The sequence below is a fragment of the Antrostomus carolinensis genome, unplaced genomic scaffold (assembly GCF_000700745.2).
Source record: "Antrostomus carolinensis isolate BGI_N321 unplaced genomic scaffold, ASM70074v2 scaffold5321, whole genome shotgun sequence".
In the NCBI taxonomy this organism is placed as follows: domain Eukaryota; kingdom Metazoa; phylum Chordata; class Aves; order Caprimulgiformes; family Caprimulgidae; genus Antrostomus; species Antrostomus carolinensis.
Genome location: NW_010291874.1, coordinates 143,875 through 168,500, shown reverse-complemented (window position 1 = coordinate 168,500; position 24,626 = coordinate 143,875). Strand labels below are relative to the sequence as shown.

General features: G+C 37.4%; 1 protein-coding gene across 1 annotated transcript in view; it reads left to right on the top strand.

Moving 5' to 3' along the window:
- CLIP4 (CAP-Gly domain containing linker protein family member 4) overlaps positions 1–24,626 on the top strand; it is a 26,199-nt gene continuing 1,573 nt past the window's right edge. Inside the window, exons 1-14 of the mRNA XM_029087164.1 lie at positions 1–133; positions 3,062–3,201; positions 4,112–4,205; positions 4,880–5,041; positions 8,501–8,619; positions 10,826–11,062; positions 13,878–14,013; positions 14,653–14,793; positions 17,399–17,482; positions 18,612–18,630; positions 20,702–20,826; positions 21,234–21,368; positions 23,537–23,660; positions 24,476–24,540. Of these exons, the coding sequence (XP_028942997.1) occupies positions 1–133; positions 3,062–3,201; positions 4,112–4,205; positions 4,880–5,041; positions 8,501–8,619; positions 10,826–11,062; positions 13,878–14,013; positions 14,653–14,793; positions 17,399–17,482; positions 18,612–18,630; positions 20,702–20,826; positions 21,234–21,368; positions 23,537–23,660; positions 24,476–24,540 (1,714 nt within the window). The remainder of the gene's footprint in view (positions 134–3,061; positions 3,202–4,111; positions 4,206–4,879; positions 5,042–8,500; positions 8,620–10,825; positions 11,063–13,877; positions 14,014–14,652; positions 14,794–17,398; positions 17,483–18,611; positions 18,631–20,701; positions 20,827–21,233; positions 21,369–23,536; positions 23,661–24,475; positions 24,541–24,626) is intronic.

Below are 24,626 nucleotides of genomic sequence, written 5' to 3'. Positions count from 1 at the left end.
ATGACCATAGAGGATCTCCCAGAACCTTCCTCAGAAGGAGACTCCCTCATTGAAAGAGAACGATTCTTATTCCCAAGCTCTGAAACATCTGTTACTTTCTCTGTTGCTGCAGCACCAATGCCTTCAGACTGTGGTACGTACTTACAACAGAAAATGGATTTGTGACCAGCAGAGAATAAATTTGAATAATACCTTTTAAGAAAAGCTATGAAGTGTTAAGTTATTCCTCCTTTTCAGAAAAAGTTTACTGCTTGTTAAATGAATTCTCTATCCTTTTTTAAAGGAAATGAAAGGTAAAGACCCATGCTTTTTCTATTTTTCTTGTGACATACATTTTCACTTATGATATCTTTTCCTTCTTACTGTTTCTTCTGTGTGTGTGTGTGGGTGGTCAGATGCTTGTAGGTTTTTTACGTCTCAGCGTAGAACTGGATATTGTGTTAAGATGTAAAAATTGCAGTAATTAAATGCAGTTAAGCATCTACATTGCATTTAAAACCTCTGGAGTTACACTTTTTCTTGTGCTTTCAGTATGTAAACAACAGACTATTGAGGGGATGTTTTTGTTGGAAGTGTAGATGTTTGGTGGTAAGGACTGTGAAATGAGCATTAGAAAATTATAGCAAGTATCGATGATCAGCTTTTGAAATAATGTTGCATTGTCTTCATATGTATAAATTATAATAGTGTTTTAAACAGGATAATATATTAAAATGTCACTGTAGGTAGGGATCTTCATAGATAGCTGCAATTATCATGCCTTTGAATATTGCAGATGTTAACAGCATCTATTTACCTTGAGAATTACTGCCTTCACCTCTGCTTTTCCCATGCATTGATTACACCAATCAGCTATATTCAGGAAAAATAAATACAAGCGATGTTCTGTCTTTGACAGCCTCAGCATTCTTGAGACCTGTTTGATGAGTTAGTACAGCGTGGAAGTTTAACAGTTCCATAGGATATATTTGAGTATGTGAACATGTGTCTTTACGTGGTTTAGCCCTGTTCTCATAACTTGCCTGTCCTGTTCTACTCTTAAGTACCACCATGATTTATTCCGTTCTGCTTTCTTATCCCTTACAAAAATTATCCATTCATTCTTCTTTAAACATTGTTATGTTGTGTTATCTTCTAATAACACTACAACATCACTAATATCTGTACTACTCGGTCTATGCCCACTCAATGAATAAAAAAAAATTCTTTTATAGGAGTTTGCTGCCACCTGTGTAACAGTAATATTACTGAATCTGTGTAAAGAAAGTTAAACCACAACAGACAACAATTTTTGGACATTACATTAAGTGCTTTTATTTTTCCTTAATACAGTTGAGCACTGTAATCAGTGCATGGAAAAGGAAGAGGTGGAGAAACTAATCTTTTAAAGTATCTAAATGCCATTGTCATCTTTTCATGGAAATTTTAAACAGATTTTCTGTAACATATCTTTGGTTTGCAAACACTACAGCTGATCACTCATTAAGCACTTACCATGGTTGTTATTAATACTTAATATATTCCCAGGTTTTTTCCCTAACATGCTGATTATAACACTCTGTTGGAGTTGATTTCGGATATATAATTTGCTTCAAGTTTGGAACTAGAAATGTTCCTAGTATCCTAATAGAGTAAGAATCACACATGCTGTGTAAGATCATTAATCTTGTTGGCTAGTTGTCTGTTTACTTCATGGTTTTCAGCAATAGATGAACTGTGGTTTATGCAGAAGTTAAGTATTGGTAGATAAATCAGTGGATCTGTGTCAGTGCATGGGATGTCTGTGGGAAGCACGCTTTGTGTAGTGCTGGGAGATAAGGGGTTTGCTTTTTTTAATATGCTGGGTGCAAATAAAAATTTGTGCTAAATATCAGTGAGGTTGTCCTCCTTTTCATTCTTGTTGAATCAATGCAATGCAGTTAGAGAAACTCTAGATACCCATAGCTCTGTATGTGCTTTTATCCAATCTGGAAGTGTGATATGCTTTTTTTGAGGGGAAGGTTATGATGATTCATCAAGAGTCAATTTATATACCCAGATGGCTGATGCTTTGTTTTACTTAGCCTGTATGTCCGTTCTGAGAGCCTTGTATCTGCAATTGATGCGAGCTGACGTTGTACCTTTATTTGAAACCTTTTTAAAAGGCAACTCTGTGATAGCTGCAGCAGGGGTAAAAGTTCAGTGTTTTCCATTATTTGGTCATTTGCTGATGATAGTAGGTTCTGCTTCCATTCCCTTTCCTAATAGCCATTGCTATCCAGATTCTGTCATGTAATTTTCCAGAGTTGGAAGAAATTCCACAAATTTAAAATACAGTATGTGTATCTACATGTACACACACATACCCATAAGTAACGTGAAATACCATGTTTTAATAAGGTGGTTTTTACACCTGTACTCTGGGTTTCCTGAAGCAACATGAGGGTTAAAATCTTAAAAATATATCTTCTTTTCTGATCTTGGTTTGGTGGCTTAATTTTTAAAGATGTTTGTTACCTGCAGCTGCCACTAGCTGGGATTGATACATTCATGAAATACCTGAAAATAATGGAGGCCATAGAATGCCTTCCTGATCTGTGCAGGTGTTTATGTTTTGGTGTGTTTTATGTAAATTGTGATGGAAGAAGAAGGAAAAGGCACGTTTTGTAGCATATGGAGAAACCATGTACACATTTAATCACTGAGAGATCAAAAGGCTTGTCTGTGCTTGGGAACAGCTTAGAATCAGCAGTCTTTGGCTTGCTTGAAGCAAGAGTAAACTCTTATTAGCATGATCACTGCCCATCTCTGTTAGTCCTTGCCTAAACTTAAAATCAGTCTTGCAGTACCACCGTACTGGTTGCTGATTCAAAGCTTTTTCAGAAGTATAAGCAAGACCTTAGAGTTAAAGGAAAAATAGACCAGATGTTAAAGAAAATTTTCTACATTAATTTAACATTCTGATTTTCCAGTGTGATTAATAGTGAAGTGACTCTCTCTGCTATTCTTTGCCTCTGTGTTTGAAAAACTAGATGCATGTTAAAACTTAAAATTATACCTAATGATTCCCTTTTTTTGACAGAGTTTTCCTTCTTTGATCCCAATGATGCAGCATGCCAAGAAATACTTTTCAACCCCAAAACATCAGTTTCGGAATTGTTTGCCATCTTAAGGCAGTGGGTTCCACAGGTCCAGCAGAATATTGATATTATTGGGAATGAGGTGAGGTATAAATGAAGCTCCTTGAATGCTCTCAGTGTTAAAGAAGTACTGTGTTGACAATGAATAACAACAGTTCATTCAGAAGCAGAACTAATCATAAATGCAGATACAGTTTCTGCCTTTTAACAAGTAGTTGCTGATCAGTGCCTCGTATTCCACATGTTGTCAGCTTTTATTTGGAAAGAGAAGGATGATGGATAAAATTTCAGTACATTTGGATAGACGGTAGAGGCAATGTTTCTTCTCAGAGCAGTTGTTTGGAGACCCTTCACCTTGGTGTTTCAGTCTCCTACTTAGCAGCAATCATAAACTGTGATATATGAGGTTACAGTGAAGCCTGGCCTGAAGGGCAATGTTTCTAGGGTGCAAAATGAGTTAGGAACTGCAATATCTTTGCAACCTTGAGTAGGCTGCTTTCAGAAGACACCTTGTTCCTAGTAATTCCATCCTACTTTCTTATTTTTCTTCTTCTGGATTACGGGCTTTTCTAGACAGATGGGAAAGTATAGTAAAGATTCTTCCTACTGTAGTATAACTGGGGGCTTCTTTTGGTGGGGAAGCGGGGGATTGGTGAGAGATCAAAAAACCAGGGGAAAAACTTCATACATTATGTAATTTTCCTATTGTTAAGCAGTTAACTTCAGCAAGTGAAATGTATGTTGGAAGTAGTACTATAAAGAAGCTTTAAAATCTGTAAACCATGAAGGTTGATGATATTCATATGGTACTATTGATTACATTTGTGCTTGTTGCTCGGTTCTGCAGTTACAGTCTATTCTGGCAGGCTTCTTTGTTATTAGCCATTTAAATGAATCCAGGAGTCAATATTATCTGAAATAACTTCCTAAATAATGCTGATGTCAAAGATACGCCAGAGCTAAAATGTGCTTGTTTTTCACTTGTCTCTCAGATCATTAAAAGGGGTTGCAGTGTGAATGACAGAGATGGGCTGACTGATATGACTCTCTTGCATTACACTTGCAAATCAGGAGCTCATGGTATTGGTGAGTAAAGAAACATCATTATGGATGCAGAAACCTAATTAATTCACAAAGGCTAATCCCACTGACTATTACAGAATTTTTCCTTGCAGTAGGTTTTTTTTTTTAGTGCTGGGTTTTGGCTCTTCTAGTGGCCATGAGAAAGGAAGATACAGAACTGTAATGCAGTTATGGCTGTGGCAGCTGGTTAGTGGTATAGGTGTTGCAAACAGTAGTGCCAGCTGAAACATGTTTAATGTAGCAGAGGCTGTTTCAGGCTGAGGAACAAGCTGTGAACTAAGCTATGGACAGTTTTCTTACTGGCTGTTTGTTTTTGGTTTGTTTTTTTTCCTTTCACCCTGATCATGTTAGAAGAAAACAATAATCTTTGTTTGCTTTATTATGATCATTAGTACTGGAAACATGAGAATATTTAACTCTGTTTGAACACCTTTATTAACTTTTCTATGTTGTGCTCCTCAGTTCTCCTTTGAGGTTGCACTAAGTTTCTGAGCGAGGACTGGCATCGGTTAGCTTTTCTGGTGTTGCCAGGTCTTTTAACATAAACTTTAGCATTGTGGCATGTAATTTTTTTCCTTCCAGCAGATACTAAAACCCCTCGTTTACACATGAGCATGTGCATGTTTTTTGAGGTCAAATGAATCTCAAATGCATATTTTACAAAATTTACCTTTCAGGTGATGTTGAAACTGCTGTGAAATTTGCGACGCAGCTTATTGATTTGGGCGCTGACAGCAGTTTACGCAGCCGCTGGACAAATATGAATGCCTTGCATTATGCTGCCTACTTTGATGTTCCAGAACTTATTAGTGTTATTTTGAAAAATGCAAAGCCAAAAGGTAGGCATTGTTACTTTTGTTTCATGTAGTTGTCTGTGTTTTATTACTCTGTTGACCCTCTGGTCTTTAAGTGTGGAGTTTGTTTATCCATTATATATAAATAATTTCTAATTTCTTGTTCTTTTAGTCAGCCTCATTGGTTCATTTTTCTCTTAACCTATTTTTTTGTGGTTTAATGCACTGATTCTGGTGCTGTTTTTTAACCTTGAGCTTTGTACTAGATGTTAGAGAAGTATCTAACAAGCAAACAAGTTAACTCTAAATAGTTGAAGACTAAGAGAATGTATGTGGAAAACCAAAGATGTAACTGTTCTGGTAAATTCTTAGTGGTTTTTTTAAGATTCATTAAACATTGAGAAATATTTTGAAATGCTGGGAGAAAAGTAAAGGAGAAGTGGGGGTTTGGCAGCGGCTTGTGGCAAACTACTGACTGAAGCAACTTTGGCATGCTCATTTATGCCACTTCTCAGCTATCTGGAAGGTCATGTGTAAGGAAAAGTTTGACTTCAGTGTTTGGCATAAATAGATAATACCTTTTGGAATGATAATATGAAGGATTGGTAATTGGAGCACTATTTATGCTAATGCAAATGGAAATATGGGAATGGTTCTGAACCAGAACCATTTGTTCCTAATTTGGTCAGGATATCAAAACCAGGAAACAATTTTAATACTAAAATTGTACAAATGTTAATTTGTTTTACTGAATATCCTTTTAATTGCACCATTTTGCAAAATCATTAATGCCCTCTTAGTTGTAGCAAAAGACTCTGTCTCAAAATTCTGAAAAGCTGGTAGGTTTTGGAGTACACAAAGCTTGCTTACCACATCTCGAATCATCATGGTGGTCATTGTTAAACAGCGCTGTTGTTGGTGTGACAGCTCAAGAAGTAACGAGTGGAGGTTGGTAACAAAAGGCAAAATAAGGCTGCACAGTCGTTAAGTCCACATCACATTTCAATAGTCCAGTCTCCACAATTTGCATCAGCAGATTAGATCTTCTTTCAGGTCTCGTTTGCATTTGGTGTTCTCATCTCCTCCTGTGCAGTGCCTACAGAAAGGGTGGGAATTTGCTCAGATTTCCCAGGAAACCACTCTGGTTAAATGCCTTGGCAGTTGGCAACTCTTGGATAAGCAGATGATTTTTTTTAATCTCAGAAAATATATTAAATTATTTGCCCTGTGGCATGAAAACAATGGATGGTCTGAATTAATAGAAAGAATAATCTTAGCACCATACTTTATCAGGCAGTTTGCAGAGAAAGGAGGACATACATAGAAGGCAAATATGCCTTGGATGGATTCATACTGAACTGGAGAAAAAGTGGTTGCTAATGTGTAAATAAGTTTTCAAGACAGTGGTTTACTGACTCTCAGACACCCATTGTGAAACAGCCAGTACCACAGATGTTTTCTTTTGATTTACTGCTAAACTATTTCCTTTATGACACTCTGCAGTTAAATTCTTTATACAGATTTACTCCTCAATTATTAGAATAGAGAGCTAGTTTGATCTTATGTTTTTTTAGAAGTTTTAAATACAAAAACTGTTAAAGACTTAAGAGCTAGAAATGTTGTGTGGTGCCCTTCGACAATGACTGTAGCCTGCGAGGGTTGCTAATGACAGGCCATTGCTGCATATTAATTGCCCTGAGATAGTTTGGGGATGGTTACTGGGTAACATTTGATATATATATATATATATGTGTTTCTTTTTGTCACCTCTACTGTGCCAACTTAGACCTAGAAGAAAGCTGTAAGAAAACAGTATTCAAAAATTCCAAGCACAGAGCTTGTGAGTCTGAGGAAGTCACACTAGTTTAATTAAAAATAAATAAATAAAAAAAATCTATGTGTCAGTTACTTTTTAAAATAGGAGTAGATGCAGCTGTTGCTGACGCAGTAGCTGATGTTACTGATCAGTATTTGTGCAAATTGGTTCCTATGCGTGCAGAAAATACTTGCTTGATAGCCTTATTAAACATGGAAGCTTCAGTGGGTGTATGCAACTACACAGCTTCTGCTGAGTTTTAAATTGGTAGTGGTCTTTTGACATCTGATATATAAAAGGTACATGTGCATACATAGCTGTCGTTACGATTGCATCATATGAATGCAATCGTTTTTTCATGCGTGTGCCAATTAAATTGAGAAGAGCTAAGTTTGTATTCATATTAGTTCAATTGTAAAACTGTTAAAATTCGATTCCAAATTGGTTATCTTTGATCTTTATAAAATTCAGAGTCAATCTTTGTTAGTATTTATAAAGTTGACATATCTCTACAGACATATATATTTACAGATCTTCCATATATGTTGATGTTTTATTTGCCCCCCAAATACTAATTTAGTATAACTGTATAAGGATGTTGATACAGTTGGGATATTTGTTTATCACGTTGTGAGATGGGCTAGTGATTCTGGGGACAGAGACTGATACTGGAAAGTACTAGGAGACTGTACAGCCCTGAGGTGGAAAGTTTTATGTTCCTCACCAGTATTTCAAATTGGAACACTGTTGCTAATACTTCTTGGCTTTTGGTTTGTGTATTAAATCAGCTGGTGTTTTTAATTAACAATCATATACATAATTGACTCAAAGTGACATCTGTCTCTCTTGTGTAGTTTATGAGAGGAGCCAAAGGCTAAATAGACATTAAAACTCCAATCTTCTAGAACAGTAATAACTTCATAGCAGATTGAAAGATATATTTGGAACAACTGGTGGAAATATGTTATCACAGAATCACAGAATGTTAGGGATTGGAAGGGACCTCAAAAGATCATCTAGTCCAGTCCCCCTGCCGGGGCAGGAACCTAAATGAGATCACACAGGAAGGTGTCCAGGCACTCTCCTCTCATCAAATGCAGTGCTCCATTTTCCAAACTATCAGTGCAAGACCCTTTACAATGCAATTCTTTGAAAACAAAGAAATTATAAAAATTACTAGCTCCTTCTTCTTTCTTGGCCACTAGTAATTAAATCCATGTAAAGCAGAGGTATAATCAGTTTTCCCGTGCCCCGCTTCCAGCTCACAAAGGAAAACAACTGGTTGGAGATGCATCTCATTTTAATATTTGACACCTAGAAGCAATAAAATATAAATATTTCAGAAACATTAATTTACATGCAAACTTAAAGTTACTAAGTTTTTAATCTTAGCACAGTAGATTGGGCATCCTGATTAGCAACAGTTTTGCAGTTAAGTCATCAGTGTTATAAAGTAAATGAAAGTCAATGCTCTTCTTCCAGACTGGTTCATGGTATGAATAAACAGATGCAGATAAGGTTGATATTCTGTGTAGAATTACTTCTTATATGCCTTTAGTACATAAATAATGGTGTCTCTGTATAAATGTTAACATAAGCTGTAAAAATGAATGTCCTCTCAAGGAATATGTAGGGTGAAATGTTCACGTAACAGACTTGCATACCTCACATGTGTTGTTTAATTGCAGATGTGGATGCCACCTGTAGTGATTTTGATTTTGGAACAGCTTTGCATATTGCAGCATTTAACCTATGTACAGGAGCTGTCAAGTGTTTACTGGAGCACGGAGCAAATCCTGCCTTTAGGGTAAGGAGTTAGGTTGGAGATTTACCAAAAGGTGAAAAAAGTACCTGGAAAAATTGAACAGTCTGTCCAGGATTTTGGTTAGCTAAAAATGTGTTACGTGGGAGTGATAGTGGCTCGGTATATCTTGCACTGGATGATTTTACATGCTTTGTCATACTTGTGTGTTGAAGTTTGTGGTTTTGTGTCACAGTCTAGTTCATTAGTTCAGGTAGCTTTGAAGATGTTTTTCTGTTTGTTGCTTGATCTTCCATTTGTTAATATTCCTTTGTGTCTTGGGATGGTTGTCGTGGCACTGGTGGGTCTTTGCAGAAATACAGGAATGCAATCTGTGACCTCTAGAAATGCAGTGTGTCGCTCAGCAGTAAGCTTAGTCTTACCATAAGTAACTGATAATGAAGAAGCATTAACTGCTCTGCTTCCTAACCAAATATTAGGCCTGAGTTGTAGTGTAGAGTGTTGCTATATGTGTGTGGACAGAAATCCTGCATTTTGATTGTTTTTGTGGGTTTTTTGTTGGTTTTTGATGTGGTTGGTTGTTTGGGGGTTTTTTTAACATGGGCAGTCAGTTTTCTATTTTCAAATTCTGGGTTTTTTAAAATGAGAAATTATAATTGTTTTAAAGGTATTTAAAAGTCATGATGTTATGTATCACTGATGGTGTGAAATCTTCTGGATCACTGATCATGCAGTTCTTCATGATATTCAGTCTAGATCTTTTTAAAAATGCTAGTTTTGATTTTTGTCTCATTATTTAGTGTGCATGTACCATTATTTAGTGTGGGTGTACACGTTTCAAATTCTGTGGCAGCTGTATGTTTATGAGTCTGTTGTCACCAGGAAGACTGCTTTGTAGTTGCACAAACGTTCTGACCTGGCAAAAGGTGGCTCTGCCAATCAGTCCTATGCCACTGTACCCACTTTGCTCTGCTCTGCCCCCTGCCTTGTTGACACAAAGATTTGCAGGGCACCTGGTGGCCTGAGTTGTGGGACTGATGTGACTGAAACAATTGCTAATGTGAGGACTAAAAACTCAAAACAAACTCCCTGCTCGGCTATATCCTGGTGTTGAGGTACTGTGGCTTGAACGGGCTGACTTTTTACTTACAGAATGACTGTAGATTTTTAAGGAATGGTAGGTGTTGAATTCTTCAATCCCATAATAAAGTTCTGACCAGAGACAGTGGATAGAGTTTGCTTATATGAGGACAGCAGAGTGTAGATGCTGAGTAAGGATTATAGTTTTCTAGGGTTGAGACAGGAAGATTTATAGGGGGCTCGGGGAAGGTTGAGCTTTTAGTCTGTTTTTTAAGGAAACAAAGCAAATAGAATCTTGCTCTGCGGCATTCCCGCTTTGAGCTTCTGGTAATTTCTGAGTCCAGGGGCTCAGTTGAGACAAATTTGGAAGAGTGAGATAATTATGTTTCCACAAACTTTGTGAAAATTGGCGTGAAGATCCATAGTAACACCTTTGCTGAAGAAAGCCGAGGTGGAATTTGCCATGGTAGCAGCCTGACAGCCCAACAGTGTTCTTGCTGTCTGGCCAACTGTCCCTGAGTTAACTCCAGGTGAGCTGGCACTCCCAACAGCTCTGGCCTAGGGCGAGGGATCACAATCACTGCTCTCTGGGAATGGGAAGTGTTTGGAAAGAACTCTGTCCTTAATTCATCTCTCATGGAATAGTCTGGATCTGAATAAACCTGAACAGGTTTATTCAAGTATTTGTGAGACATCAACTTTGTATATTCTATACATGCAACATATATTAATTAAATTCTATCTTACAGTTGGAATAAGCCTCACCAAGGAGTAAACTATATGCTGGGTAAAGATAAATTCTTTGGGAGGTGTTAGCTTTACAGTATTGGCATTTCAGACCAGAATTCTTGCTTAATTTCCTAAATCTGTGTTCAGGTACACAGATATTTACAGGTGTTTTGTCATGTGTTCTGAGTACCAATAATGTTCTTAAGATTAAAAATTTTGGTAACTAGGCACTTTTGAAAATAAGACACTGTAAATGCTAGTTTATATATCTAAGAATGTTTTGGCATCCTTCTTTGAAAAGGTGGATGGTTTTATAATTGTTTATATTCTAGAAGAAATATCTAATAAAGAGGATTAAAAACTTTGTAAACTGTTATGATTTTTCCTGATCAGGTTTATCTTGTCACAACATCAAATCCTGTGCTATGTTATGTTTCTACAGAATGACAAAGGGCAGATTCCAGCAGATGTGGTTCCTGATCCGGTAGATATGCCCCTGGAAATGGCAGATGCAGCAGCCAGTGCAAAAGAAATCAAGCAGATATTGCTGGATGCAGTGCCTCTCTCATGTGATATCTCAAAAGCCATGATTCCAAACTATGATCATGTCACAGGCAAGGCCATGCTTTTATCCCTTGGCCTGAAATTGGGAGATCGCGTTGTTATTGCAGGACAGAAGGTACGATGAGCAACCTGATACTACCCTCATAATGTCTAGACAGTCAGTTTCTTTGCCCTTTTGGAGTCATACCTCAAATTTAAAACTTTCTGGAAGCGATGAACTCTGGATGGCAGAAACTGAACTCTGGTAACAGAAAGTAATAAGCTGAACAGTTATGTGTTAAAAAAAGTCACTGCTATGAAAAGCTGTTTTGAAAGCACAGCCTGCATTTCGTATCTGTAAACAATTTTTAAGTCTCCTATAGTATGTCAGCATGGCTCAGGTTTTATTAACATTTTTGGTGTCACATCAAAATGATGTTAAAATTTACAGATTACTCTGTGAGTTGCCCAGCTTTCAGTTCTGAGTATGCGGTCATGACTCTTACCCCTGATAGTTTCCAGAGGGCGGTAAAAGAAAACTTTAATTCTTTCTGCTTAGCCTATAGTAACCCAGTTTCACTGGTGCAATGCAGCTAAAATCTTTGAAGCAGTGCTGTGCCAAAGGGGTTGTTAAATGGTTCTGTGGAGGTGTAAGAATGTAGCTAATACTGGTCCAGCTCAAATGTGACTAGCTTTTAGGAAGCTACCTTGCTATACACATTTTAAAAAATGTATTTGAATAATATAACATGGATATTCATACCTTTTATTTGCTCTGATAGCAAGGGCTCTGAAATGATTTAAGAGTACTGGAACTCTTTTAAAGATTTCAAATATTTTTTCTGGTAAATATTGAAGACATTTGTGAGAAAAATTTTATGTTCAAGTAGCTTTACCTTTAATAGTTTTTCTAGTTTAACTTCAGATTTGTAATTACCACAACTGAAGTGTTCTAAGCTGAACTCCACCGAGAGTGCAAAGTGGCTTCCATTCTTTGTTTTCATTTGATGTATTCTTGAAATTGGGTCAGAAAATTGAAGGAATCACTAGTTATGCAGAAGGCATTTTAACTGAAGTATGTACAGGAAGCTGCTCATTCTTTAAAGACAGTACGAAGTTCGTGGAAGTTTCTTTCACAGAAAGGCATTGCACAGTGAAAGCGAGGGGAGATAGTGTAACTGCAAGTTAATGGAGTCTTTATAGCAAGGAAGGGAAGAAATTAGTCCTCTTGTGTGTCTTTCCTCTAAGCAAGGCCCATGGAACTGTTTGTACTGTAATGGGTTACCATGTCTGGATAAGGCTTCCTGGGTTTGGTAACTTTTTCTTTTGTTTTAAGTTGACTATGCTGTTACAGTGTTTTTAAATAAGTGGTTGGACACTGTCTTTCTGCTTCCAAAGGCCAGCAGGGCTTTCCAGCTAGCTTTTTTTAAGGGAGGCAAAGCTGTCATACAACAGGTGGGAAGGAGGAATATGACTGTGCTTTTTGGTCTTCCTTTTCCACGTCTGCTTTCCTCCCTTCCTTCCTTTGTCTGCGAGGAGCTGTTCTGCATTACTCCCGCGTTGTTTCCCACCCACTTTCTCCATTTGTCTGAATGGAGCAGTTGATCTCAGCCCTGCCTTCCTCTCTCCCTTGATACTCATAAATTTGTGCAGGGTGGAGAAAAGTGAGAAAAGGATGGTGAAAAGGGTGCCCAGTTCTTAACCTCCTCTTGGATCAGTTCTCATTTCTGGAATATGGAAGCTGGGAGGAGGGCACTGGAACAGCAGCATTTTTATGAGCAGTGTTAATGGATTCCTGTTCTTTCCTGCTTCTGCAGTCTCCTAGCGTAGCAGCTTTAATGAAGCTTGAAAGCCAAGCACATTAGATGCCAGAGGGAAAATGGATTCCTCTCTTGATTCCTACTGCACCTGTCATTCTGGTTGTCTTACTGGGTAGAAAGCTGTGTAAGCAGATGTTTATGTGTACATGATTTGGGGTCCCTCAGCTTCACCAGCTCATGCTCTGCTAGATTATATGTTATCTGAATGGACACTTAATGAAATGTGAGTGCAGGGAAACCAGTAGCTGGAAGAAAACTTTACTCCTGTTCCTGCCACATTTCTTGCATGTGCGATGTCCTCTGCTCCTGGCCTGCACAAGTCCTAGCGCTTGTGCAAAATTGGAGCCCCAGTTCTGCCATCTCCACCTCCAGTTTAAGATGCAGGGCCCTTCCCTCTGCTTGGTAAGTGCCCTTTGGCTGGTGCCTGGAGGAATCTGTTAGGCTGCTTGGCCAAGCTTCCTCCAGCTGAATTTAATCTCCGGCTTGGTAGCTAAAAAGTCTGTGTCTAGATTAGTGTGATGTACCTACCTATAACAGTCAAGTTTAAAGGAGATCTTCAGAGTAAAAGAAGAATAGGCTCTGGGTCACATTTATTTCTTTACAGAACATTAAGAAAGAGTAGCTGGAAGGTTTTATAGTAAAGAAAAGAATTGTTTCTGTCTGTTTACTCTCTGAGGGCTGGATTAGGCAGTGAAGTCTTAGTGAAAAGTGAATGAATAGTATTAAGGTCACATGAGATAATGAAAACTGAGCAACTGAAAGATCAAAGGTTTTTCTTACTAAAACTAATTTAAAAATCAAATATAAAAAATAATTTAAATCAGTGTTAAATGCATCTCTGTTAGTTATTCCTCCCTTGTTTGGTTGAAGGGTGTGAGCTTATAATGTGTGTTTGTGGAGACAGGTCCACCAGCAAGACTGGTCAGTCTTGATATTCTTGATGTGCTTATCTGTTCAGAACCTACAGAGTATATATTGAAACAGCAAAAAAATTTTTATAACATTGGCTGGCTTTTAAAATTTTGTTTAATCATAAGGTGGTATGATTACTCTCCTTCATAATCTCTACTATGTTCTTGTACACAATACTTGTTTAACAAAGTCATTCTGTGTTGGTGCTTTTTGCTTTAGGTTGGCACATTAAGATTTTGTGGCACAACGGAATTTGCCAGTGGCCAGTGGGCTGGTGTAGAGCTGGATGAACCAGAAGGAAAGAACAATGGAAGTGTTGGAAGAGTCCAGTACTTCAAGTGTGCACCGAAACATGGTATAACCTTTAATTTTTTCTTACATTTAAAAAAAAACCAAACCTGTTGGAAGATGTGAACCTTTTGGGAGAGTAAAAACAGATAACAAATTCTGTTGCTTTCCTTTATAGTGCTTTGTTTATTTTATTGATTCTTTTAACTGTTCCTAGTGTTTTGGCCAAAAAAACCAATTGCAAAACCACTGAAACAACCAGCCAGTCAAAATTTCTGGTTATTTCCTTGAAACTGTGAGATAATCTTTCTTGTTTTTCCATCTATATTGTTGAAGCTGTTTTTTTGTTGTAACAATAATAGCCACGTTTCTTTACCTGCTTTGCCTCCTTTTTAAGAGATTAACACCTGTAGTTGTTTTCTAACTTCCAACTTGAGGTATTTTAATTGATATTTCATGGGCAGTCATGAAATACTAACTTTTGCATTTTGGAACAGTGGAGACTGGATGTGACCATTAGGACAAAGATTCTAATCGACAGTTTTACTGACTTCCTGAATTACTCTGTTCAAGTTGCTTGCTAAGCCTTTTGGTTTTACTGTTCATTTGAGCTAGTCCTTCCTACCCTTTGAAAGCTTGGCAGGCCACTTTTTTTGCATTTATATTACTCCTGGTTTGTTTTTGACACATACAATTTTCTCTCCAGGTATCTTTGCACCTCTTTCTAAAATAAGCAAGGCTTCTGATCGCAAAAAAAGCATTGTACGAAGTTCTTCCATGAGGTCTTCACCTTTGGTCAAATCCAAGAAAATAGATGTAGCGCACATAACATCCAAAGTGAATTCTGGTGAGTATTTTCTTGTACGTTGAGACAGGATTGAGGTACTTATCTTCAAGAATTAGCACCAATCTTGTAAATCTTGGTATTAAAATACTAGTTTGGAATTAGTTCATTACTTGAGATGACAAGGTGATAGTTATTAACTACATGTTCTCATTATTAGAAATTCAGTAACCTTTAAAGTAGTACTGGAAGGACATTGTGTGTAGTTGCTTAGGGATTGTCATGATCTGATGTACTAATAGAGGTCTTTGTATACTCTATTAGAAAAAAAAATTCACCACATTTATTCTTGAGCCTTTAGAGTCATTTCTGCTTGGCTGCGATATCAGTTAAGTGTCTAAACTTGACACGATTTCATTTACTAAGATCTTCCTGGGTAACTTGAAACATTTAACTGACATCAGTAAAAATCTAGAAACTAATCTATATACACCTTTATGTACAGAAATTAAATCTGTTTTGCTGGCAAAATGATCAAGGAACTATTTAACTGATTGTGTGTTATCTGAGTTAAACCAGGGGAAAATTAGAAGAGAAAGGATGTCCTTGTAATACAGCCTTGGTCTACTGATTGGAGTAGTTACAGGCTCAGTCTCTGGCTCTGGCTTAGTCTTTTAGTAATTTATTCAAATGACTTAATCCTTCTCTGTAAGTTCCCTCCTTGTGAAGTACAAATGATGCATCTTTTCTGTCCGTTCAGGTTCCAAGGTGTTTGGAGTACAGGCTCTTCCCTGCTGTGTGCAGTGCCCACCATGCATAATCTGGCGCTGTGTCTGGCTGGCTACATAATAACGTCATTAAATATATTACATTAATATTTCTTTTGCCTTTTGAACCCTGTTTAGGTGACTCATACTAAGGCAGCACAGCTTAAGGGCTGGAGGATATACATACATTCTCATTTAATTTACTCAAGCACCCTAAAACACTCCACTCTTGACCAGTGTAAGGTATAGAAATGATGTGCTGGGCTGGTAGAGGAGATGCATCTTGGCAGCATTTTGGATGATTTATGTAACTCTTCTCTACATAGATTGAGGGGGAAGTAAGCCCTAATTATGTGTATTTGCAATTAGCACAAGATTTAAGCTATTTATAAATGGACATCACGTGTAAAAGGCTGCTCAGAATAACCCGTTTGTTAGGAGTATTGCTCAGTAGCAGATCTAAGCTGACATTTTCTGTTAAATATTCTTCAATGTTTGATTTGGTTTGTTGTGAACTGTTTGTAACTCATTAAACTGTAATAGAAAGCAGCATTTCTTTGTCATGGACAGTGTGTTCCAGACAGTTTAGTCATAAACCACCTTTTCTCTCATAAAGGTGCATTTGTATCTTTGTAAATTTTAAACATCTGATAGTTGCTTTAGGTAAAAATCAGAGTGAGTTATGCATCATCTGCCTGGCAGAGCTTACATCCACTAGCAGTAATCTGGAAGCTGCTGCTTGTTAGATGTTCTTGTGTTGAAAGCTCCATTAGGATTAACGTGCCTGGCTGATGCACTGGCAGGAGTGGGAGGATAAAGCTGCAGAGGCAGAACTTTGTTTTGCAGTGTTTACCTGCATCGCCACATCACATTTCTTTCCCTTAAACTTCATTCCTGCAATAGACTGGTTTGTAATGACCCAAGGAAAATTAATATTCTTTTTGTAGATATGGTTATAAGCTGCAAAGTAAAAGATAATACTGTATATTTTCCAATTTGATTTGTTTCTACTGGATTTGAATAATCCCTGAGATTGATGATAATAGGTCTTTTTCAGGTTTCTAGAAAAAGGATTACTGTGATCAAATTGAGAAATGTGTTACGAGTCACAAACACTTACTTTTTTGATCTGATGCCTTAATGGCTAAACCATAAAATTTTGGAAAATACAGTGCATTTGCAAACTAGTTCAGTCCCTGTAGCTGAATTAAGCTGAGAGAGGTAGTTAAATAAGAAAGACATGATTTTTCTTTCATGACAGGGAGGGGATAGGCCATAGATAAGCTTGTTCTTCATCGGGTTAGGGTAGGAAACTGTCAGAAATGCAAAATGACTGTTCACAGATTGTAACTTGTGTGGCAATACTAGTTCACATGCATATCACAGGATTACTGCTCTAAGAGTTAGGCTCTGAAAATCTTAATGGCATACTTTCTTCATGATTTGTAGACCGAATGAAGATTTAGTCTCAAATCTCTCTCTCTCTCAAAACCTTTATGGGTAATCTTTAATGCAGAAATGGTGAAATTAATGCTAGCAAAGAGTATACCTTAAATACTATAAAGTGAATGTTGTGTATATAATGGATATAAATGTTTGAAAGATTTAAGTAAAACTCCTTCAATATAAACATTAATGTTTTTCAGACAACTTTTTTATTGTTTGGCAAGATAGTTTGGACGCATTAAGGGGTTTAACATTTGTGCTTATCCACCCAAACAATTCTGCAGTCTTGTTTTACCCATTTATCAAGAGTCTAAGGAACTGCACAGTTTTATCTGTTTTATCCATGCATTCACTAATCTGCAGATCTGTCAAATTGTTTTTGTACATGATTTTTCTGTAAAATTATTGTTCATTTTTAGAATGTATATATTTAATTGTATATATTCTTTTTATAGGCCTAAATATGTCAAAAAAAGACAATGCTTCTGAAACCAACTTCATGGCTGCTAACAGGGGAAAAACTGTACCTGCAAAAGATGGTAACTGTTTTTTTAATTTTTTTTTTTTAACATCTTGAGAAAAATTTTGGGTAGGGCAGAGATCCTGTACCTACACTATAAAAAAAAAAGTTGCCTTGCCTGTGTGCATTCAGGTCCCCGGTGGGCTGTAGACATTTGGTTTACTAGGAGCACTTTGTGTGGGTGTTTGGCTGGCGTTCTATGTTGGTTTGGTAACAGCTTCTATCCGAATACATGGACAAGAATATAGACAAACCCTTAAAGCTGGAAGCTGTCTCTTAGTAAATGATCTTACTGAGGATCTGGAGAATTACCTTCTTAGGTTTGTGAGGGAGACCTTTTGCCCTTTTTTGTTATGACCTAGATTTTTTGCATGTATTCTGTTGGAATTTTTATTCTCTCCTATATCTGTATGTTCAAGCTTGTATAATAAAGTGTTATCATCTAACGGCACTTAACAGTCTGGGCATTGTATCATGCAAGACTCATAATAACAGACTTCAAATATGAAAAACAAAACTCTAGCTTTTTAAAAAATTATTTTTACATATGAATCATTCTCTGCAATTCTCTAGTTTCAGAATTGGATAGTGACTTCTGCTGCATCAGTATTTTGTGTGCTGAATTTTAAACATCAAGGGACCTCACTTGCAGGGGTGTCTCTAACAAACTGTAAACATTAGGTCTCCTTTGAGGTTTTGCCTATAAAATCATACTGAAAGTGTTGGCAAAAGCAATATTTCTTTGAAACGATTTGAAGTTTGACTTTGAACTTACTCTTTTCAAAGAAAAGCATCTTTTATATCCTCCATCACTGAACAGTGTAAGGAAGAGACTAGTGTAAGGTATTTAAACACTGTCCTGTATGATACTTCTTGAGAGGTGAGCTAAAAAACAGTTGTGTAGACAGAGGTTTCCAACATTTTGTTCATGGAGGGCACTTAATGGCTTGTTCTTCAGGTTCTGGTCACACGATGAAATTAATTGGCAGCATAGTGTCTCAGTTTGATGAATGCAATGTGATATCTGCAATTAATAGGATTCCAAAGGATTTGGAGTGAAGCCTTATTTTGTGATCAAGCAGTTTAGTTGATACCACTGTAATGCAGGTGCAGAACCTATAGAAAAATCCAACATCCAACTTAGAAAGTAGCTGTCAGCAGTTCTGTGTCAAACAGGAAAGCTGTTTCAGCTTAGGGTTTTCCTGGAGTTTGTGCTGAGTCTGACAATTAGGGGGGTTTTTTGGGGGGGGTTTTTGACACTAGGGATAGAGTCTGTTCATGAAATGTGCAGGTGATGATTGGCAGATAGCTGACTGACTTAAAAACCCAATCCCCCCAAAAAACCCCTTGACAAACTGGGAAAAAGATCATGGGGAGCAGGAAAGATGCAGAAGAGTCAGCACAACTATGAAGTTATGTAGCAAGGCTGAAACAGTCAAGTGTATAAATACACCCTGGGAATGACATGCCTGGTAATAGTTCTGTAGAAAAGGACATGGGGATATTGAGTATTACAGGGTAAACAGGAGTCATCTATGTCCTGGTGTTGCAAGAGGGGAAACATACTGGAATGTATAAAAAGGAGTGTCAGCCCTGAGATACACAAAGCAACCCGGATACTTGGCACTGGTAAGGCCTCAGCATGAACACTGCCTCTAGTTTTATTAGACACTGCATTTAAAAAAAAATAAAGATGTAAATCAACTGGAGAGAATTCAGAGAAGACACCACAATAACTGGAGATATAAAACATGACTTAGGAGAAAAGACTGATGGAATTTGTGATTGTGTGATTAAAAACACTGAAGATTAAAGGGATAAAGCGGGAAGCTTTCAAATACAAAGAACAGTAGAAGCCATTCTGCATGTGTAACGAGAGTAAGAAATCTTGGGCTAAAACCTAAATTAGGTTTTCTATGAGGGGGAAAAACCCCTGTAACATACAGATAACTATGTGATGAAATATACTGTTGAGGAAGTCCCAAGATCTCCGTGATGGGAGGTTTTTAAGAACAGGTCAAACACCTGGCGGGAGTGATCTAACAAAGAGTTGTTTTGCCTGATGGAAGAGGAATGGATTATAGGAGCTGCTGAAGTCCCTTCTGCTCTTCCTTCTCCCACCTCATGATTTCCCACAAAATGAAGCATTTATTGACTGGTTCCGTTTCTTTTAGTTTTGTATTGCTGCATCAGCAGTTCTTGTTGCATTCATGTAAAGGTGCCAGGAGGCCTGACCTCCAGTGAATCCATCGCTGGGCTGACTTCGAAGTATGGACTTGTACTGTGTGTTCACAAATGCACACGTATATTTATACCTTGGAGCTGGATTTTGCCTGTTTAGTCACCAGTTCACTTAATAATTTGCATTTTCTCCATTGTAGCATAGCTGCAGCCAATATCTCAGAGTCTTTAGATTTCTGTCCCCAGATACCTGAGCTGTTGCTTTGACCCACTGCATTTGCCTTTCTGCAGTTCTTTACTGTTTTGCCAAATGGGAGGATTAAATTATATTGAACGCACTAAGCCTGTGTCAGTATTGAGGTGCTTTGTGAAAACTAATTAATTGAGCCTCTCAGAATTCTGGAAAGTTTGATAAGCAATATTGTGTTAGCTTTTCACATTGAGAAACTGAGACACAGACATGTCTTGCTGTACCCTGCCTTGTTTTGGGTGGAAGGGGATAGGAAAGGGAAGAACTGGGGAGCGCTTTGAAAAGGAAGGAGGAAAGCTAAACATAAATCTTATCATACACTTTAGACATGAGGGTTTGCAAATGGAGATAAAAGTGATTTATTTCCCATTCTTATTTTATAGTACAGGTTTTAATATTAATACAATATGTAATGGAATATAGTAGGCTTTAATCCAGACAATAATTCACTCACATAATATCACCTTCCTTCCACTTCTCATCAAATCTTTAATAAGCTGGATGCTGAGAGTGTGGTGGTATGATATCTTATTACCAAGTCTTCCATATTCTAGTAAATATCCTTGGGACTGTTTAGAAAAACTTTAACAGAGTGACAAAGAAGGGGCTTTTGGAGACCTCTCCCAGCACTGAACTATCACCTCATTCCCAAGGCAGGGTCAGATGCACCCATGTCATTCCTGACAGGTCTTTGTGTAAATGCTGCTTTACAACCTCTCATTTTGGCTCTTTGCATTCTGTCCTTTTCTGAATATGATCTCTGAAGGGCTGTTTCCATTTATGTATTTTAGGTTTTCCTGTGTACAGCAGCTCGTCCTCTTCTACTACCTCCTTGGAAGGCAAACAGAATTACTGTAAGAAGCGGAACTCAACTAGCAGCAATAAAAAGGCAGTGACCAGGGTGTCTTCTGCCTCATCTAAAATTAGTGCTGGTACGGTCTGGTTTATTGAGGTGTGTTTTCACAGGGGGAAGTTTACTGCTGTATTGAATACTTATGTAGAACTACTTGTGCTGTTTCAGAATCTGAGATAGTTCAAGACAGACACCAGGGAAATAGTTTAACCGTAAACTTAAGTTGGGCAACTTCTAAATGTTTTTTTAGAACTGTTCTTGTAGTCAGTGTACCTTTCAACTGCAGAGAAAAGGCTGGAGTCCACAGTTTTCATGCTGAAACAAAGCAGTTCTTTGTCTAAACAAAATTTGCAGTGTGTTGCCATATGTTAAAGGCACCATAGATAGATACTTTATTTACCAATCAGTTGGCTCACTATTTAAGACTTTCCTAAGCTTTAGAAATAAAATGTCACTAATTTCAGATCTTGTTCTTCTGTTGAACAGGGCTGTATAGTTCTTCTCCAGCTACAAGGAAAAATCCTTTTGATGAAGGAGAAATTCAGGTTGGAGACAGAGTACTGGTGGTAGGACAGAGAACAGGCACTGTTAGATTTTGTGGGACGACAAAATTTGCACCAGGTATTTGGAATACTCTTTGTCTATGTTGTGGAATCAGTATGGAATAGCTTATGTGTGAGCACATGAATATTAAGAGAACTCCACCTTTTTCCTCAGTCCCTCTAAAAAAACGTACTGGTTTGTTTCAAAGTTCTTTCTCTCTCTCCTATGTTTCATTGGTTATTTTTTATTTTAATACAACTGCCAGGAAAAAATAATGTTTTAAAATGTGACTTACTTGTCCACTAACATGGCTTAATTAGGAGGAATAATTTGATGTTGAAATTGTAGGTATTGTTACAAAGCTTTCTGAAAATCCTCAGTTTAGTCTCCAAAGTGGAATATAGTTTGTTGAGATCACATGCCTTTACTCCTTACTTTTTGTACTAAGCCTTTTTGACACAGCTTATCTCTTGCAATACCTGATACTCTTTATCATGTCATGTATCTGTCTTATGCTTATCTTCTTGTCATCTTTATGAAGGTAGTTGTGAACATGTAAATCTTAACTAACAAACTGTTAGGTCACAGGATAGATGAACAGTTAAAAGCATCTCAAAAAGCCCCAAATTCTGCCACCATTTTCTCATCTGTCTCCCTTTCAGCTCCTCCTTGCTAAAAAACACATTGCAGTGAAGTGAGGTGTTTTCAAACAGAAGCAAGTTGTTCTAAATTCTGGAAACTAATTTTTGAGTGCTGGTTTTTTGTAACCAAATTCTGTGTTCTTTATTTCCTTATCTATAATCTTCTTATTGCAAGAGTAACGCAAAACCAGTTAAGTATTGGTGTAAGTACCTAGTTTAAATGAAGTCCCTTTGATTGATATGTAAACAGCAATACTCTGTCTTGACACTTGGTGGCATCAATATTTAAAAAAAAAAGTTAGAATGACAGAATTCGAGAGTGTGGTACCAGCTACCTTCTTTTTTCATGTTCACCTCTCTCCCCAGTTCCATTGTAGGCAGCCCTTGCTTAAGATACTGCAGTCAACCGATTCTACACTTTCCTGTGATCACTTTCACCTTCATGTCATTGCTTACAAAGTAAACAATGAGGAAAGGACTGATTTTCCAAATTTACTACAAGTAGTGCAAAAATCAGAAAGCCATTCAACAGTGTAAGTCTTCTCCCTCTCCCCTAAAGTCAGGGAACAAAGTTTTTTGGAGAAAAAACATGGTATTGTAAGAAGTGAGGATGGAAAGATGACAAATCTTCACCATTTGCAAACCCAGTAATTTACAGAAAATGTAACAGATACATTTTTAAGTATTTAAATTTTAATATGTATCAAAGCTCTGGGAGTTACCCAAACTTTTTTTTTTTTTTTTTTTGCTGCAATGCAGATTTTTAATTCTAAAAACAGGAAGGGGAGAACTTCTGACGTACTGAGCCCTTCTAATTCATAAGCTGTCATTCCTGTGTTTCTTGAGCTGATAATTAGAATTACCATTTTATCCAGTGCCTTAGTACCAAGTGACTTGAATTAAATTTTGAATCTTTTGGGGATGGATAGCATAAGGACTGCTAATGGAGTATGAAAATTAGCACCTTTACATAATTAGCTCACATTTATCACAGGTTATGAATGACCAAGCTTATTAACATCTTGATGCCTATTCCGTGGTCTGTACGAGATGAATTGCTGGCCAGTTCTGATTCTTGCACCCTTCTTGCAATATCGAACAACCAGCCTTGCAATTTGTATTAATTATAGCTTGCTAGATGGAGAGAAGGAAGGAATTAATATCAAAACTTTAATTTTACTGTTGATGATCTCAGATGAGGCATAAACCATGTGGTCAGAGGACTAAAGAGGGAAACTTGAACCATCACTGCTCTTCTTTCTCGTCTCCTTTTTGTCAAGTAGCCACTGGTATATTCAGTAACATTCTTTTTGGCTTTAGGATATATCTCAAGGGTTTTACCTTTTCTATATTAATTAAAATGTCAATAATTTTCTTGAAAGCATATTAAAATGCTGAGGTAATTAGATTTATTGTGATATAAATTTTTTGCATAGTTACATAGATAATAATAAAAAATTATAAAATAACTATCTAGACAGTTTCTAACTAGAAACAGTTTTCCTTGATGTGGATGAATGCCCACTGTATCCACTGTCTAGATGAAGAAAAGCACGTGGTGTTTTGTTCGAAATAACACTGTGATTTTACTGCTTTGAAATGCAGGATTCTGGTGTGGAATTGAATTGGACAAGCCTCATGGGAAGAACGATGGTTCCGTGGGAGGTGTTCAGTACTTCACTTGTCTTCCCAGATACGGTATATTTGCACCACCATCTCGTGTACAGAGGTGAGCACTGAGGCTGTTGGAGTGTTTGTTGCCAAATGCTTTCTTAATACGTTTCCAGTGGGAAACAAAGTTTTGCAGCAGATATGAAAGAAATAAATTTTCTTCTGCTAATGGAAATTTATAACCTCCATTAAAGATCTGGTGGGTTTTAGGTCAGCTTTTTGAAGGCAGAGTATAAATTGGAAATGCAGCTGCCCCTGTTTCTCTTGCAGCCGCTTCAAGTATTTTCATTCCAGGGCCTGTGTTTCTGATACAGTCTGTGTTCATTAAACCTTACTTTCATGACTCAGTCCTGATGCGCTGAGCTGAATTTAGGTATAAAAGGAAGTTGCCCTTGGACATGACTGGAAATACTATCTCATTGCAGCTAACTGCACAGAGGAACCAAAACATTCACCACGTTATTTTTAGGCTCTGCATTACATTTCAGGAAGAACATCTGAGGAATATGGTGCTTTTTCCTCCCATATCTAGTTTTGATAGTAATTCTTTCCTTCTCTCCATCTAGCAAGTTCTACCAGGCTTGTTCTTGCTTTTCTTTCCCTGAATATTCTAGCTCAGCCAAACTGTTAAAGAACTTGCCTCAAAATTATACATGCTCTCTTGCTGAGTAAAAGGTAAATAACGTGAATAAACTAATGTGCTCCAGGCACCTCTTACATACCAGCCTGATTACAACTGAAATGTTAGTGTCTCGGGGGTGGAGGGAGAAGGGAAAGAATCAGAACTTGAAACATTTGACAAGAAGGACTCTAGCAGTAGGTCTGTTCAGAGTTGAGTTGAAATGACTTCTTTGCTGTGTTATTGCTTTTCAGACTAACAGGTTCTCTGGATTCTCTCACAGAGACTTCATTGAGTAAAATAAACCACACTTTTCCAGGTAAGACACTAAGACACTGTGAGTTGGCTTAGGGAGCCTACTGCAGGCTATGGTTCCACAACCAGAACCTCCTGCACAAAGCCCGC